Here is an 18930-nt window from a genome sequence, read left to right on the forward strand (position 1 = left end):
AGACTCCCTAGTGAGGAAAAATAATTTTATTAGACGTAATAAGACAATTTGGTACTATGACTGGATACTAAAAAAATATACAAAAGTCATTGGTTTCTCTCTATATTATGCAATATGCACTTAGAAACAGAAAAATAATCTTTTACTATAGTGACCAGAACTGTAAAATAATTAAGAAAGGTATAGAAGAAGAAAATGAAGAAAATTATGAAATCTTATTGAAGAGCACAAAACAAGATCTGGACAAATAGTAAAATACATAAAATGTATTTTTATACATATAAAAATGTCAATTCTTCCAATATTAATATATAAATTAGCACAATTCCAATCAGGGTGATTTTTAATTGAAAAACATAATTTTAGAGTTTATATGGAAGGATAAATGCCTGAGAATTGTCCAGAAAAGCAGGACTTTTTTTTTTTTTTTTTTTTTTTTTTTGCGGCACGCGGGCCTCTCAGTGTTGTGGCCTCTCCCATTGCGGAGCACAGGCTCCGGATGCGCAGGCTCAGCGGCCACGGCTCACGGGCCCAGCCGCTCCGCGGCATGTGGGATCCTCCCGGACCGGGGCACGAACCCGTGTCCCCTGCATCGCCAGGCGGACTCTCAACCACTGCGCCACCAGGGAAGCCCCAGGAAAATTTATTTTAAAAAGTAAACTTGCCCTATCAGATAACAGAATGTACCATAAAGACACAGTATTCCAATGTGTTTTAGATCCTAAGGAATCTAGAATACTTAGAATAAAGAATCAAAAGAAAAAAATTCCTAGATCTATGAGAATTTAATATACAAATTGGTTGATATTTTAATTCAGTAGGAAAAAGATACATGATAATTGGCACAACTGACTACTTATCTGGAAGAAAATCAAATTGAACTTCTACCTTACACCACTTGCAAAAATAAATTCCAGATAGACTTAAATATAAATATATACTAAATAATGAACTTGCAAAAAGAATCTGAGACTACAGGTATAAGCTTATATTGGGGGAACCTAACCATGTGATGAAAACACAGGAAGTATAAACGATGTAAATAATTCCATAAAATTTTTTAAATTATATGGAAAAGAATATAAATAATGTCAATGAACAAAGTACAAATCTGGGAAAAGACATTTGCAATACAGATGATAGAAAATATCTAAAATACAGAAATAGTTCTTACAAAGTTACAAGAAAAACTTAGAACCTAACAGACGGGGGAAAAACTTAAGTAGGTAATTCACAGAAGAGCAAATACAAATAGCCAACAAACATAAACTCAGCAGTAGTCAGCCATATCTTTATACTTTAACTGACAAAAATAAAAATAGTAGTAAACACAATTTCTGGAAGCGATATAGAGGGAAGGTTGTAATATATTACTAATAAAAATAAAGTAGTTTAAATTTTTAAGACAGCAACTTGGTATATCTATTTTAAATTTTTAAATATATTTTCCCTTGGGCCCAGTAACTACTTCTGGGAAACTATTCCCTAAATATAGAATGCAGCAATATGTTAGGATACACACGTGTGAATATTTACTTTAGCACTGTTTATAGTAGGGGCGAAATGATAATAAAGTAAATATTCATCAACAGAGCAATGATTGAATACATTATCGGAAATCCATACTAAAAGTGGATAAAAAGTCAATAAAAAGATGAATTTAAGCACTACTACTTGACCTTGAGTAATTTCTGCAGGGTTTACTGGGTGAAAACAAAATGCAGGTGAGTGTGCATGACACAATCTCAACTTGTAAAATAACAACAAATACACACACATCGTATGTACCTATCATGTATACTGTATGTGTGTGTGTATATAATTATTATATATGCATAAGGAAAAAAAACCAGGAAGGTTACATACCAGAATCTTAACATGAGTTAAGGCATAAAGTGGGACAGGAGAAAATGTGAGGAGGAGGGGTAGATGAAGAGCACTCAAAAAAAGTCTATAACTTAAAGTAATATATGATATAATCGTATTTTATTTTTATGTAAAATGATATGTGGCTGACGTATGGGTGTAAGGAAAAAAGTTAATTGGAAAGGACACAAGGGGGCTTCCCTGGTGGCGCAGTGGTTGAGAGTCCGCCTGCCGATGCAGGGGACACGGGTTTGTGCCCCAGTCCGGGAAGATCCCACATGCCGTGGAGCGGCTGGGCCCGTGAGCCATGGCCGCTGAGCCTGCGCATCCGGAGCCTGTCCTCCGCAACGGGAGAGGCCACAACAGTGAGAGGCCCGCGTACCGCAAAAAAAAAAAAAAAAGGACACAAGGTAGATTGCGATAAAAGAAGAAAAAAATTAAATATAGAAACAAAGAAAGTGTATAATCAAACATCTCCCAAAAGCATTAAAAGTGCATAATAGCTTTCAGCTCATATGACACCCTATCACTTAACCTATATTTACTGACTATGCTACATACTCTGCTAGATGACAGGGCTATGACAGTGGACAAGATAAAGTCTCCATTTTCAAGTGAGATTACAAATCAGTGTGATAAGAGCAACATTAGGCAGGCGACATTAGAGGACTACACAGAGAGCATATTTGACGGTACCTAACCCAGTGATAAGGGATCAGGAAAGGATTCCATGACAGCAATCACAACAATGTTGAACTTGATGTGTCACTTCTAAAAAGTATGCTCATTGAGTGTAATGTACGTTAGTTAGCCCTTTGGAAGAGAGACACTTAAAGTATTATTCCATTCAAGACAAATTTAATTAACCATAATTTAAAATCCCTAATTTTACTTTTCTAGAATCTTACTGCTTTGAAAAAGCAACCATGGTAGACTTTCAGAGAAGACTAAGTCTGCTTGAATTGCCAGTGCCAGCAGCAGCTTTGGTTCTTGCCTGTCTAATAAATTATTCCATTTGTATGAAACCCAAAGGTACCTCAAATTCCACATAGATGAAACCCCACTCATTCTTATTTCCTCCTAATTCTGTCTTTCCTCCAGAATCCCTCCCTCCCTCAGTGAATGGAAATACCATCTATCCAATCATTCTAGCCAAAAACCTGGAGTCATCTTAGACCCTCCCTTCTTTTGCACCTCTCATATTCAACTAAGTCTTGTCCACTCTCCTCCTCAAATGTCTCTCAAGTCTCCCTTTTCATATTTCTTCGCTGCTGAATAATGTCTCACCAGGTTTACGTTAATAACTGTCTAAGCCAGAGGCTCCTTGCCTCCAGTCTTAATCCTCTGCAATCTATCCAACACACTGCACCTCACATGATCTTGCTAAATAAAAGGCAAATATGATCATGTCACTCATTTACATCCAATCTTTAATGGATCTGTGAATATCACAAAACATTCAGAATTGACAGAAATTCAAGACTGAATTTTCCATGGGCATAAATATAAAGTAAGATTGGAATTACTTTCCGTTTTGCACACAAACGAATCTCTACTGTCTTAGAGTAAATCGAAAAACCACTTGATATTATTATCTATATCCACCTGGTTTCTGCTACTGTTCCAATCCCATTGCATCCTAAAGTCTAATTCACTGATAAAGTACTTACATTTCCCCGCTTAAGTTTCACTGTTTTGTTTTTTTTTTACTTTATCCCCTTGTCTCATTGCATATTCTGCCTTGGAAGTTTCTCTTACACTTACTACACAGCAAACATCTATTCATCATTGAGAACTCATTTCAAGTTAGCTCCTCACACATGAAGTCTTTCTTGATTGCCCTCCCCAGTTACAACTGACCTGTACTCCCATCCCATACAGACTGCTTCACAATAACTACAGTAATTTATTGCATGTTTTTGCCTTCTCTCTACTACCTCTACTAGGGAAAAAATTCATTATGGATAAGGCCTTACCAGGTTTTATATTCCTACCACCTAGACTGTGCTTAGAGCAGAGCAAGCACTCAAAAAATATTTTCTGAATAAGTAAATGAATAAACTGGAACGTGCTTATCACACTTCATCATCTGGCTGATTTCTCTAAGATTCAGTTTCACATTGGCTCTTGTGGGAAACCTTCTCTGAGCTCTCATGTGTGGGCTGTTCCTCCTCTGCGCTCCCAAAGCAGTCTGTGTTGTGCATTAATCACACAGTATTAAAATTCCTGTCTCATATTCTTCTACACGAGTTTGTAAACTTCGAGAGCAGATGTCTATTACCTCTGCATCTCAAGACCCTAATATTGTACTAATATATTGGTACCGAGTACACAGTAGGTACTCAATACAAGTTTTCTGAGTAAATGAAGAGCTATAATTGGTAGTAAGTCCCAGAGTCCTCACAGTTTGTTCGAAATACCAGTTTACACTTTAGGGTTCTCGAGACAATTCTTCAAACCTTATTTAGCATCTTTTTGTTACTCAACCCAATGTGAAAGCCTCAGAATTAGAAACAGTGATAGGGGACTATAGGTTGCAAATAGGATGCTTTCTGAAAATGAGCAGGGGTGGGGACAGGCAAGGTAAGAATAGCTGAGCCTCTGTAAACAAAGTTACTAAAAATCAACATGAAAGGCATGAGATTAGCCAGCAGCAGAAATAGTGATACACTGGGACTCATTCTTCTACAGTAAACATAATGTAACAAAATACTTAAAGCAAGAGGAACAAACTAGCTCTCTATAGGCACCTTCCTTTTAAGCAACTGTGGATAGTTTCTGGTTCCATTAAATACATTTGAGAAGGTATTGATATTTTTACATTCTCCAAGCATTATTAAAGATAGTAACAGTTACCATGTGCCAAGCACAGTGCTAACTACTTTATGTGCATTGTCACCTACTACCCACCCCCAATAACCTTAGGAGGTAGATATTGTTTGCAATAAGCAGCCTCCACGATGGTCCCCTAACATCTGGGTCCTGGTATTCACACCTTTCTGTAGTCCCCTACAATATTATTCCAGGATTGGTCTGTGTTATCAACAGAATGTGGCAGAAGTAATGGCATGTCACTTCTGAGACTAGGTTATAAAAGACATCGTGGTTTCCATCTTGGTTGTTCACGTTCTCTCAGATCATCCACTCTGGGAAAAGCCAGCTGCCATGTCATGACAGCTCTATAGAAAGGTTCCAGTAATGAGGAACTGAGGCATCTTGCCAGCAGCCATGTGAGTGAGCTTGGAAAATAGATCCTCCAACCCTAGCTGAAGCCCTCATATGACTGCAGCTCTAGCCAACAGCTTGACTACACCTTCATGAGAGATCCTGAGAACCATGCAGCTAAGTTACTCCCAGATTCATAACTTTCAGAAATGTGTGAGATAATAAATGTTTGCTGTCTTCATCTGCTAAATTTTGGGGTAATTTGTTACACAGCAATAGGTAACTAATACATTAATATTATCCCCACTTGATAGATGAAGAAACTTGGGCTCAGAAAGATTGTTACTTGCCCAAAAATACAGAGCTGGAATTCAAACTGATTTCTGAAACTCCAAAAGCTCAAACTCTTAGCCACTCTGTCATACTGACCCATCTATATGCTCTATCTTATGCCACATTACTTATTATTTTTTCCAATTAAATTAAATAAATATCTATAGCGTGCCTACAATTAAAAATGAACTGTACTATAAGTAATCTGCTAGGCGATACCAGGGTATAAGGAGGGGCTAAACAGGATATATCCTCATGGATTTTATTCTATAACATTTATTATTTATTTTTATTTTCTGTAACAATTTAACAAGCACCTTTGTTCGCCAAGTACCAAGCAGCTCTCAAGTGATCTGCGAGAGCCATCTAGTGTCAATTCTATTTAATTGCACTCTGCACTGTTAGCTGGATACAAATATAGAAGTCATATTTTAATGCCACTTTGAATATTAATTTTTAAAAATGTAAAAAAATTAACTCTTACTATGTGCATAAAATAAATAATTCAAATATTAATTTACATTAATTCCCATAGAAAATTCAGTCTTGAATGTCTCTCAGATATGAATGATAAGGTATTCGCTCATACTTTGTGCCAATGTTTTTCTAACTTCCAGCATCTCCTCTTCCAACTTCTGGCAAATCTGCATACCTCCAGAAGTTCTTTTCATTTAAGAGAATGCAGCAATGGGCATGAGAAAATCAATAAATGAGAATATAGCTGATCCTCATTAATTTGAAGATTCCATTTCTGCAAATTCACCTATCTGATAAAATTTATTTGTAACCCTGAAATCAATACTCACAGCATGTTCGCAGTCATTTGTGGACATGTGTAGAGCAGCAGAAACCTGAATCACCCTACACACACTTCAGCAGATGAGGTTGAACACGGTGCTGCTCTGCTTTCTTATCAGCTCTTACACTGTGAACAAGTGTTCTTTTTCGCTATTTAGTGACACATTTTTCACATTTTTGAATGCTTTGTTGGTGATTTTGTGGGTGTTTAAAATTGCCCCCAAACATAGTGCAGAAGTGCTCTCTAGTGTACCTAAGTACAAGAAGGCTGCGATGGGCCTTACAGAAAAAATATATGTGTTAGATAAGTTTCATTCAGGAATGAGTTAAGTGCTGTTGGCCGTGAGATTCAATGTTAATGAATCAACAATAAATATTAAATAAGTGTCCTTAAATAGAAACACACATAAAACAAAGCTATGTACTGATCAACTGTCAAAAATGTGATAATCAGAGGCTCACAGGAACCTAACCTTGTATTTCCCCTAGAAGCAGTGGCTCAGTATTTGCTAATTCAATGTTTCTGGTGACTCTATAGGACATAAGTACTATAGATAATGAAAATCAACTACATATGCTAGAAATTGGTATTCTCTATTCTACTCTTATTCCCAAAGTGTTACAGCAGAAAGTTTTAGTTAATAAAATTCCAAAACAGTCCTGAGTACACTGAGCACTGAGTCAGAAGACTGAACTTCTACAGTATTACCTAATTTAACACTGTCCTACACATGATCTGTTATGTCACAGTTTTGATGTGCTGGTTATATTTTTCCAGTATATATTAAAATAAATACATCACTATTAAAAAGTTTTAGGTGGACACATGCATATTACCAAAATTATCTCATGCCCCATCCAGTGATTCACGTACCAACACTTTGGGGAAATACTGCTATAAATACCATAGAAAAAGTCATTATCAAACTTTTCAATTATGAATACCCCTTTTAATAAGGAAATTTTGTAAGCCCCTACCTGAAAATAGTTAAGCTTTTCTTAATTCAGATCAGGAACACTACTGTAGATTACAATACAAAATACAGCATTCAACATGGAAACAGTAACCAAAAAAGTATGATGGGATTCGAAGTGAATATTCTAACAGACAATACATCAAGAAGCAATATTTTGGTGTATACCTGTAACTGTGGCACACTGCTGAGATAATGGCTTAGGAGCACATCTTTGATCTGAAGACTCTGCGTTAGTTACAGGCTGCTGCATATAGGTGGAATGTCCCATTAAGATGTTCTCTGCTGCTGCTGTCAGCCTGGGCCTTTGTCCTTCACTAAGTTCACCTACACTGTTTTCCAAGTCCTGTAAAAAGTAGAAACCATTGTTACAAACATTACATTAAAATCAAGTCAAAACAAGAAATAGTTGTCAAATGTATCATGATGCAGACCACATGACTGCTTGAAAGCTATTTTAGGAAGTCCTTATTATGCCACATACACGCTACAGGAAAGTTAGTTTAATAAGATATCTAAGTGCAGGCTTTGTTCTCCATATCTTATTTCTTATGAAGTTAAATACCCATTATCTGTTTTCTTCAAGCTCCAAATTAGACAACAATAAAACACACCGGAAAAATGTTATTATTTAAAACACTAAATGCTGTCACACATTATACATTGTTCATACAGCTTAATTAGAAGAATAGAAAATTCACCTCTTGTTCTTTATGAATGAAAATTGGCTAAAGTTGCTAGTGTGAACTTTATAATAAAACAACTGATGAAAATGTACAAAAAGTATGAATATGTTTATCAAATATACAAAATAAATAAAAACTAAAAAAATGATGAATTCTATTTTCTTTTGGTATTAAAAATAATATGCCCTAATCACTAGCACATCTTGTGACTTGGAGATAGTCTAATAAATGAGTTTACTAATCAAGAACTGGATAAAAATTCCAGTATATGAGAGTTCTCATGTTTTTTATTAAAAGGAGTTTAATTTCAACCAAGTAGAGTTTTTTAACTAGAATATATGAAGAAATCACTGCTGAAACATCTTTGATGACTCTGTTGATTACAAACTAAAATCTAACTGTTTAGCTCATCATTCAAGATTTTCTACAATTTGCCCTAATTATCCTCTACAGATTTGTAGCTCCCCTTATCCTGTAATCTGACTTTTCTTTAAGAATACCAGTTGCTCAACACTCTTTAAAAAGAAAAAGATTGTTTTGCAATTAATATAAAACCCTTGGAGATTCTTGGGCAAAGTTTAGAATGACAGCAGATACATTTTCCCTAGAAATTAATTAAAAATATTTCACAGTGCCTATTTTACTCTGCCACTACCATATAAATGTTGTGCAATATATAGTACCTTCTCTGTTGTGAACCAATTTTTTTAAGGTATTGTAACTGCTGAACTACTTAACACCTTAATACTCTATGACCCTACTGAAGATTTAGCTTCCCTATTCACAAAATGCTCTCGTACTCATAAGCAGTTATCATTTTAATATTATACTCAAAGCTCAGACTCATGTCAATTCTAAGTTAGGCTACCTATGATCTCTAGTAGTACACCTGGCCCATCCACATAAATGTACAAATTGCAGTTTTGTCATCAGACTACTCTCACTGACCTGATGCTCCCTCTGGGCAAAGAGTTGTTTAAGCACAAAGAATGGTTACTATTTTCTTACCAAAGCAATATTTTAACTTACAAATGTATCATTACTACCAGTTCTTATTACAAACAAAACAAATGTTTGATAGTTCTGTAAATGTAGGATAACACACTAAATGTCGCTGTTAATCAGACTGGCAAAAATTTAAAATTAAAAATATCATATGTGGGCTTCCCTGGTGGCGCAGTGGTTGAGAGTCCACCAGCCAATGCAGGGGACACGGGTTCGTGCCCCGGTCCGGGAAGATCCCACATGCCGCAGAGCAGCTGGGCCCATGAGCCATGGCCGCTGAGCCTGTGCGTCCGGAGCCTGTGCTCCGCAACGGGAGAGGCCACAACAGTGAAAGGCCTGCGTACCGCAAAAAAAAAATATATATATATATCATATGTGGTGTTGGAAAGGAATCTCATATAGTTGAAAAGCAATTTACTAGTGTCTGTTTAAATTATAAATGCTCGTGCCTTTTGAGTAATTCCACCCCTCATCTTCTATAGAAAAGCAATTCCTCATAATGTAAAAAGGGTTTTATTCTTATTACAGTTTGGAGAGAAAAAAAATTGGAACCAATCTAAAAATCCTTCAACAGTGGAATAATTAAACTAGGGTATACTACATGGTAGATAAAAAGGATATGGTGGATCTTTAGGATTTATAGTTAAATTTTAAGAATCAGATGGCAGAAAAACACATACACATACCTCAAAATTATCCACACATGACCACACACAAACATACACAACCACACATATGCAAATGCTTAGATGCTTAGAAAAAGATCTGGAAAGGATAAACTTCCAACTTCTGGGCTTCTGGTCTAGCCAAGATGGCACACTAACAAAGGCTGCCAGCTCCCTGTCCCCAAAACAATGTTGTAGTAACTACATACGTGGGAAGAAACCAGGATTCTGAGAACTAGGTAAAAGTTGTGAAAAACCACTAAGAAAGACTGACGACTAGCTTGACTTCGTGTGTGTGGGGAGAAAGGGGCTGCATCCTGAGGAGGAGGGTCGCTAGAGGAGGTTTAGTGAGAAGAAAGATTGGTACAAAGTGCTGCCGTCATTCCCTTTTTCCTTCATTAACGTGAGATCATCACTGCTTGTCCCTTAACCATAAAGATCTTGGCAACAATCTGGGCTGCAGATACTAGTACCCCAGAGTAACATCAGGGAGCATGAAGGCCCAGCCGGGGTAAAAAGTTATAGGTGACATCTGACCAGGAACCCATGACCATTCATTCCTTCACTCTCTCCCTTCTTCACCCCAGGACAGGAATACAAAACTTCCCAAAGAAACTTCTTCCTAAGGGTTTTAAAGACACAACAACCATCAGAAACACTAAACGGTAGAGTACCAGCAAACAGCAGTGGCCACGATCAACAGTGGTTCTGTACTGCCTGAGACGCCCATCCCTGGGGCTCATCTCCTCCTCTCTTCTTATATTCACAGGAACAGACTATGGCCGGATTTTCGTCCTTACGCAATACGATTTCTCACAGAATAGCTTATTCCCACCGCCACCACCCCACCCACCCCGGCCCCGGAACATGAGTTCATATACCAAAAGAAACAGATACTCTTATAAAGCAGAAACTAACACATCATTGTAAAGTAATTATACTCCAGTAAAGATGTTAAAAAAAGAAAAAAAGAAACAGATACTCGAGGAATCAATTAGTGTTTAAAAAAAAAGTGAAAAACATTAATCATACATACATACACACAAGGAATAAAGAAAGATATTAACAATGTGAAACAAAAAATCATTAAAAAAAGAACCAAGTAAGACTATCAGATATGAAAAATATAATAAATCAGATAAATAGTAGGCTAAAGAACAACTTAGTGGTTGGCAGATCAGATTGAAGAACTCTCCCAGAAGAGAGTAGGAAAGAATGAAGACATAGAAAGTCTAAGAGATAAAACAAACAGAAGCAGAAGTTTTAATATCTGGAAATAATAGTTCTAGCCAGAGGGGGAAAAAATGAGAGGAAGAAAAAAATTGAAAAAGTAGTGAGAGAAATTTCCCAGCATTAAAAAGATGGAAAATTCTGAGCATCGAATTAATAAATGAGCCAATATGACTGATTTCCAAAATGAAGGAAAGCGGGATTAGTTAGTGGAACTTCTAAACTACACTGACATTTCTACTAGTTTTTGTGCCATTTGTTTGTCTCATTTTCTCTCTCCTCTTTCTCTCTCAGCCTACTGGTTTCTATACTAAGCAGCATGGTTTCTACAGCTATGAGAGTACTTTCTTGAGTTTAGCAACAGCAATCACAACTAGTATCTTTCCAGTGAAATCAATTTTTGGTCAAGCTAAGTAAAGTTGCAGAAAATTTAGTCATTTTTCAATAAGAAGGAGTAAGTAAATTTCCATTTTTTCCATTACTAAGTTCCATATCTTTTTTCTTCTACCTTTCCTAAGAATTAAAATTTTTAAGATAAAAATTGATAGAAAATAAAGCCAGCCATCTCCTTGGATTCTGTATAGTCTTCAGATCTTCAGCTCATCTAAAGCCAGTTTCACACCTGTTCAAGCAAAGACAACCAAATACAATAGAAAGAATACTAAATAGAATCAAGAATCCTAGTCCCACCTCTATCATTAACCAGCCTGAGCAACTACACTGTACATTTCCACCTGGAATTTCCTTAAGCACCTTAAACTTAATGTTTCAAATCAAATTCATTACCTTCCCCACAATACTTAGCACTCTTCTCTCTGCTTTTCTAAGCCAACAGCTACACAACCACAACTTCCCTTAACCAGTGACCAATTACTGCCAATCAGTACTCATATTTAAATCTCTCTCCTTTCTATTTCTACTTAACTGCCTTTGTTCATGTTCTCATTCTGGACTACTCCAGTGGTGTTCTGACAAACCTCTATCTTTCCCTCACTTGTCCACGGCTCCATATGTCTTCCTAAATATCTTAGCCTGTGACTCCCTTGCCCAAAAATATCTTAAGGGGCTCCATAGTGTCCAAGCCTTACCATGGCCTACAAGGTTCTTTACGATCATATTGTTCAATCTACTTCTCCAGCTATTTGATCAGTTACTGCATGGCAGAGTAATTGTTTAAGCTCTTTTCTCCCTACAGGACTGTAAGCTGCTTAAAGGTAGGGACCCTGCCTCATTCATCTTTGTACCTTTTCGGAGGTTGTGTCTGGCATATAGTAGATACTCAGTAAATGGTTGCAGAAAGAAAGAAAGAATGAATGAACGATCCTCACAAATCATTTGAAAGGGCTTCAGCTTTTTTCATCTGTAGAATAAGAGAGTTGGAACAGATGGCCTAAATTCCTTTCAGCTGTAAAAGTCATAACTACGGTTCTAGGTTAAAGTTACTGCAAGGCTGATCCCTGAGTAAGCTGAAGTATTAGAGTGCTTTAGCTAAAAGTAGGAATATTTTTGTTATCTTTTTCCTGTATTTAGATCTAACAGAAAAAAAAATTAAGGTTAAAAAATACCTCTGAATGATAGACCATTTGCTGTGAAACTAACGATTCCTGGTTTTGTTTAGCAAGAAGAGAAAGAATTGCATCAGCATGAATTTCTTTATGGGGCATCCTAATCACTTGTCCTTCACTGGGAGGATCATCTTCCTAAGTAAAATATAAAGACAATACAATAAAAAAACAAAAATTAATGCATCAATTACATTTTTCATAATTTATGATTAATAAAACTTAACAGTCATCATGAACATGGTCATATTAGCACTTTACAGAAAGAAGATGGACTCTTTATTATCATTTAGATCTCACTTCCATTCGACTATACTAAAAACCCTTTATTTTTGCCTCAAATGTAAATAACAGTATAAAATAATTGGGTTACATTTAAACTAGGGATTTACTATAAAATCATATGAAAGTTGGACCCTTTGTCCCATGTGATTGAGTTACAATGATTCATAAACGTTTTATACAGTGTCATCAAGTTTTTGGCTCACACGGTTTCCCTGCTTCATGTTGATGCAGCACACAAAGCTGCGCCCCCAGCGTGGCAATGGGGGCAAAGCACTGTAGCAGTGGTGCAACCTGGACCACAGGCAGAAATGAAAAACTGCAGAAATACGCTGAGGCACCTATAGACCTTTGATTGTCCATTTGCCTTTGCGCTGACAGCCAGTACTCGCTAGGGAGCAGGTACTGAAAGCCCTAGTTGGAAGACCCAGCTTAGACTTCTTGGTGCCTCAAAATAGACCAGTCCCGAAAATGAAGGACAGTGTGGGCCACAGTCAGAAAACTGGATTCCCTTGTAAATACAAGGATTAGCATGATTTTAAACTCCATTAATAGTATTTTTTTTTACTTAAGTATCTTACATTTAATGAAATAAAGTTTAACTCTGGAGTACAAGTCTTTATCCCCCAGGTGGACACAGATAAATACCTACTGGTACATAACTGCAAAGTTAGTCTTTTTCAAGATTGTACTTCTGCATGTGATTTTATCATGAATTTGTAGCATATCTGATTTAGGCTTAGTAAAAATATCAAAATTAAAGTTTAGTTTCAAATGTAAAAAAAGAAAGATGTTATAATTTAGTCCTGGTTCAGTTCAGCTATTTAAACAAACTTAAATGTGCTTTGGCACCATGATAAAGTTCTAAGAATGGATAAAAATGCCCTAATGACATATTAAGTAAGCCAAATGTTAGTGTAATGCTCCTCTGAAAATAAAGACTTCTCCTTTATGCTTCCCCCCCATATTATTTTATAAAAGTGATTTCCACTCTCTTCAGAACAGACTCAATTACTTGTAATAAATAATTACTGTTTAAAAAGTAACTGCTATTAAAATCTTATCAAAACTCTCCTTCATTAATTATTTCATACTCCTACATATAGTAAAGCAAATTGTTTTAACACATTACTTGAATATATGAATCTCCAGATTTGGCATCTTTACCCTGTTGTGTCTTTAATAGTGTAAAGATGCTACATGGCATCTTTTGCTTTTTGTTTGTTGGACTTGACAAACACCGGACACACACACCCAGCTGCTTGCAACTCAAGCTTTAGGATTCATATAGCTCCTATTAGAACTCAAAATTTACAGTTTTTAGCTTAAGTTGATAGCTTAAGATGAAAGACAAATTATCATGTATCCATATAAAAAGAGTTGTGGATCTATCACTATACAGCTATGTGACACAAACAAGTGATTTAACCTCATTCAATGCAAAGTAAAATGAGTAGTTACTATTTTTAACAAAGAATGAGCATCATCTTTTGGGATGCTTTTTAAAAATATACAGGTTTAGGCTTCTAACCGCCCACACACATGCATGCATACCATATAACACTCATGGCCTACCGAATCAACATATCAGAGGGTGGGGGCAGGATGCATATTTCTAAAAGCTCCACTGGTGAATTTAATATACAATCCTAGTTTACATCACTTGAATAGGCTGCTTTAAAGAAATTTCTAGGGAGTTCCCTGGTGGCCTAGTGGTTAGGATTCTGGGCTTTCATTGCTGTGGCCCAGGTTCAATCCCTGGTCATGAAACTGAGATCCCGCAAGCTGCGTGGCACGGCCAAAAAGAAAGAAAAAATAAGAAATTTCTAGCATTATGATTGTAAGGGGATAGAAGGGCATGATGTTTCAAAAGTACACCAATCTCTTTCTTTTTTCATCATGATCCTATATAATGATACAAATGGAAAGATAAAAATGCAACTAGACTTCTAAAACTTCCAGTCAAGGTGGAGTAATAAGAACCAGATACACCCACCCCCTTGAAACAACTAAAAAATGGACAAAGTATGTGAAAAACTGCATTTCAAGACATGGAACATCAGGTAACAAAAGACAGTGATCCCTGAGAAATGAAAAACAAGTCAGAAGAACCCTATGACTGCTCCAGCTTACCATCTGGGAGTTCCCAGGCTGTGGCACAGGAGCCTAAGCTAAGAAGATGGAGATGTAACTCCAGGGAGGCCAAGACAGCTAGAGTTCATAAGACGGACGGCTAGAAAAGTGAAAGCTGCAGAGGGAGAAAACTCTGGAAATCTGCAGAAGATCCCCTTTGAGTATTAAGCTAAGTACTACTCAGGAGATGCTTTGGAGATAACTACATGAGGCTGGAGGAATGAGCACCTGAGAAGGGACTGGATATAACACTGCCTGATGCTCACACAGGGCTTGGATAATGGTTGTTCCCACTAGCCAGGCTGGAAAACCTCATTAATGAGGCACTGGGTGGAGTACATAGAAGTGTCTTCTCTCCATAGCGGGGGATAAATAGCCCTAGATTGAGTACTGTTCCGGTACTGCCTAACAAATCTTAAAAGCAAGACTCAAAAGGGTAAAACTGTCTCTAAGTACTTAACCATGTCCTGAGCAAAGCTCCAAAATATTTATAGTAATATAAAACATAGAAGGAAAAAGTCTATGCAAAATTTTGGGAGATGAAATTAAACAGCTTTTCTTTTTTTTATTTAATTTATTTATTTTTGGCTGCATTGGGTCTTCATTGCTGAGCACAGGCTTTCTCTAGTTGCAGTGAGGGGGGGCTACTCTTCGTTGTGGTGTGTGGGCTTCTTGTTGCGGTGGCTTCTCTTGTTGCAGAGCACGGGCTCTAGGCACGCGGGCTTCAGTAGTTGTGGCTCGCAGGCTCTAGAGCACAGGCTCAGTAACTGTAGCATGCGGGCTTAGTTGCTCCGCGGCATGTGGGATCTTCCCGGACCAGGGCTCAAACCCGTGTCCCCTGCATTGGCGGGCGGATTCTTAACGACTGAGCCACCAGGGAAGTCCTAAACAGCTTTTCTCAAAGATTAAGATATAACTACCATATTATCTATCCATTCCACCCCTAGATATTTGCCAGAGAGAAATGAAGGCATATGTCAATACAAAGACTTGTACACAAGTCTTCATAGCAGCTTTATGTGTAATAGCCCCCAACTGGAAATGAACCCAAACGTCCATCAACAGGTGAATAGGCAAACTGTGGCACATCCATACAACAGAGCACTGCTCAGCAATAATAAGGAATGAACTATGATACAAAGTATAACACAGATAAATCTCAAAATAATTATGCTGAGTTAAAACAATCAGACAAAAAAAAAAGAATACATGCCACGTGATTCCATTTATATACATCTAGAGATGCAAACTAATCTATAGTTACAGAAAGTAGGTCAGTGGTTACTGGAAGAGGTATAGAGAATGAGAGGAATGATGAGAGATGAGAAGGAGGGATTACAAAAGGGCCTGAGGAGAGATTTGGGAGTGATGGATGATGAATATGTTCATTACATTAACTGTGGTAATGGCTTTACAGATATATACATATGTCAAAAATTATCAAATACGTTTTTTTTTTAAAGAGCAACAATAATAGCAATGCTTAGCAAAGGCTATGGATGAATGTAGATGAAAGTTGAGCACAACTACCCTTACTTGCTTAGGTTGTTTGAAAACATAAAAAGTAAAGATTTCTATTCCTTAATAATTTTCAAAAGAAAATCCCTATTATCATTTGTGTATGGTATTTTTATATATATTATACATGTTGATATATATGTTAAGATATATATTTTTAAATGCGAATTTTCCTTCCATAAAGCTAGATAATAACTAGGAGAGTTAGTACCCTTGGGTCCTATTTCAGTATTTTTTAAATTATTTTTTAAAATCTTTACTTATTTATTTATTTTGGCTGCGCCAGGTCTTAGTTGCGGCAGGTGGACTTCTTAGTTGCGGCATGTGGACTTCTTAGTTGCGGTATGCGGACTCTTAGTTGCAGCTTGCATGTGGGATCTAGTTCCCTGACCCCACAGCTCCCCAGGGATCAAACCCGGGCCCCCTGTATTGGGACCACGGAGTCTTACCCACTGGACCACCAGGGAATTCCCAGTATTTTTTTTTTAAAGCCACTAAATTCAATTATTTTTTAGCATAAAGAATTATAATCACGATTAGGGAAAAATTACAAACGTATTATAAGAGAGCTGGTTTCCACAGCTAAGGTCCTGCCTGAAACACTGTAAAGGCAACATATCCAGGTGACAATGTGCCTTGACTTAGATTTTCATTACCTAATTACATTAACTGCGTTTTTCAACTACTGGAGCCACAGGGGTTAACAACAATTTTCTATTCATTCTCACGATTATGATAATGAAATGTGTAAATATGATAATGACATGTGTAAGAAACCTTAAATTCCTTCATGGATATTTTATTAAATTTTATGACTATAACTCAAATATTTGAGAAAAAACCCTGATCAGTAGCAACAAGTTCATCAAGATATTCTTCATCTCAGAATTCAATGTGGAGTCAATCACTTCTTACCATTTCGAGGGCATCATGCAGAGTACTGGATAAGCTATCATTTAGGTTTGTCAGATACAGTCCTTCATCTCCTAAAACTAGAAATTAAAATGCAAAAATTTGGAAAAAAGAAGAAACATAAATTTAGTAAATAATCTCACCATAAAGCCATAGACTATTACACTTAAAACTTACACAATAAAAATACTGGCAAAGTTCATAAATCATAGTTCACAAGCTATTCAATCTCACTAGCTCTTTGAAAAGCACATTTTAGGGGCTTCCCTGGCGGCGCAGTTGTTGGGAGTCCGCCTGCCGATGCAGGGGACGCAGGTTTGTGTCCCGGTCCGGGAGGATCCCACATGCTGCAGAGCGGCTGGGTCCGTGAGCCATGGCCTCTGAGCCTGCGAGTCCGGAGCCTGTGCTCCGCAACGGGAGAGGCCACAACAGTGAGAGGACCACGTACCACAAAAAAAGAAAAGCACATTTTATAACAAAGATGAGATTTTTGTTTCACTTACCAGCTTGTCAGAAATTAAAAAGAGCTATTAAACATCAACTGTAACCATGAAATTAAAAAGAGGCACTCCTATATACTACTGATATAATTAATAACTGATTAAAATTAAAAACCGATTCACCTTTCTGGAGAGCATGTTGGCAATGTATTGCTATTTAATTTTATTTTTTTGGCCACGCTGTGTGGCTTGTGGGATTTTTTAGTTCCCCAAACAGGGACTGAACCCAGGCCCCTGGCAGTGAGTGCATGGAGCCCTAACCACTGGACCGCCAGGGAATTCCCTATGTATTGCTATTTTAAAGGTGCATACTCTGACTCAGCAATTCCACTTCTAGGCATGTATTCTAAGGAAGTTATCAGTTATGGAAGTTCACAAAGATAAATAAATATATGTGCAAGGATGGTCAGTGGAGAGTTATGTATAGTATGAAAACAATCTAAATGCCCACCACTGTGGCACTGTTTTAGCAGACTACCCAGCCACTACAAAAAAGAGGCAGGGCTATATGTATTAATATAGAAAAATGTCTATAACATATTTAAGGTTAAAGAATTCAGATTTCAGAACAATATGTATAATATGACCCTACTTAAAAGGTAAAAATATATATACATACAAATGTATTTAGGTGTCTATATATGCATAGAAAAAAAAAGACTGGAAGGGTATACCCCAAACTTTCAACAGTGATACTATTTCTGGAGGGTGGGATTTATGAGGGAGATTTTACATTCTGAGGTTAAGGTGTAGAAAAGTTAACTTGCAGAGTCCATGTTCTTTCTACTATACCCTGTTACATCTTGAAAATTAAGTAAAAACACTTTAAACAGAAAAGCATTACTTAGGAATTATCATAAGCTAACCAGTGAAATCAACTGATGCAAAATTAACTTACTCTTACGAGCCACTTTTTGACCACAATTAAATAAAATCTCTCCTTCAGAGATGGGTCTATCTAAGGTTTCAGTTTCAGTGGCAGTAACGCTCAAGGTACTCTCCACTGTTGATGAATCTGAACTTGACATCTGTATGGGGGAAGGGGCCTTGGTGCCAGCAGGAAGCGGCATAAGGGGAACTGGCTCTGGAGGTGCAGGCTGAGCAGGGAAGTCCATGCTCTCAGGTTCTTCATCCTTGGCCACAGACATTACACTAAGAAGAAAGAGACATAGTTTGAATGTATTACATCGGTGAAGGCCTATATTAATTTTTATATAAAAAATAGATTCAAAAGTACTATGTCTCCTTTAGACATTTCTATATCAATATATAGATATATCTATATATTTCTATAATCTGCA

At 37.0% G+C, this 18930-nt stretch overlaps 1 protein-coding gene across 6 annotated transcripts in view; it reads right to left on the reverse strand.

The window, feature by feature from the left end:
- Window positions 1-18930, reverse strand: part of KIAA0586 (KIAA0586 ortholog) — a 109487-nt gene that overhangs the window by 41905 nt on the left and 48652 nt on the right. For all 6 annotated transcript variants that reach the window (XM_033851093.2, XM_019923375.3, XM_019923367.3 and 3 more), the window contains 4 exons: window positions 18528-18781; window positions 17133-17209; window positions 12288-12422; window positions 7305-7482 (listed from right to left, as the gene is read on the reverse strand). In XM_033851093.2, coding sequence (XP_033706984.1) covers window positions 7305-7482; window positions 12288-12422; window positions 17133-17209; window positions 18528-18781 — 644 coding nt within the window. The remainder of the gene's footprint in view (window positions 1-7304; window positions 7483-12287; window positions 12423-17132; window positions 17210-18527; window positions 18782-18930) is intronic.

Source organism: Tursiops truncatus, chromosome 2 (assembly GCF_011762595.2).
Source record: "Tursiops truncatus isolate mTurTru1 chromosome 2, mTurTru1.mat.Y, whole genome shotgun sequence".
In the NCBI taxonomy this organism is placed as follows: Eukaryota; Metazoa; Chordata; class Mammalia; order Artiodactyla; family Delphinidae; genus Tursiops; species Tursiops truncatus.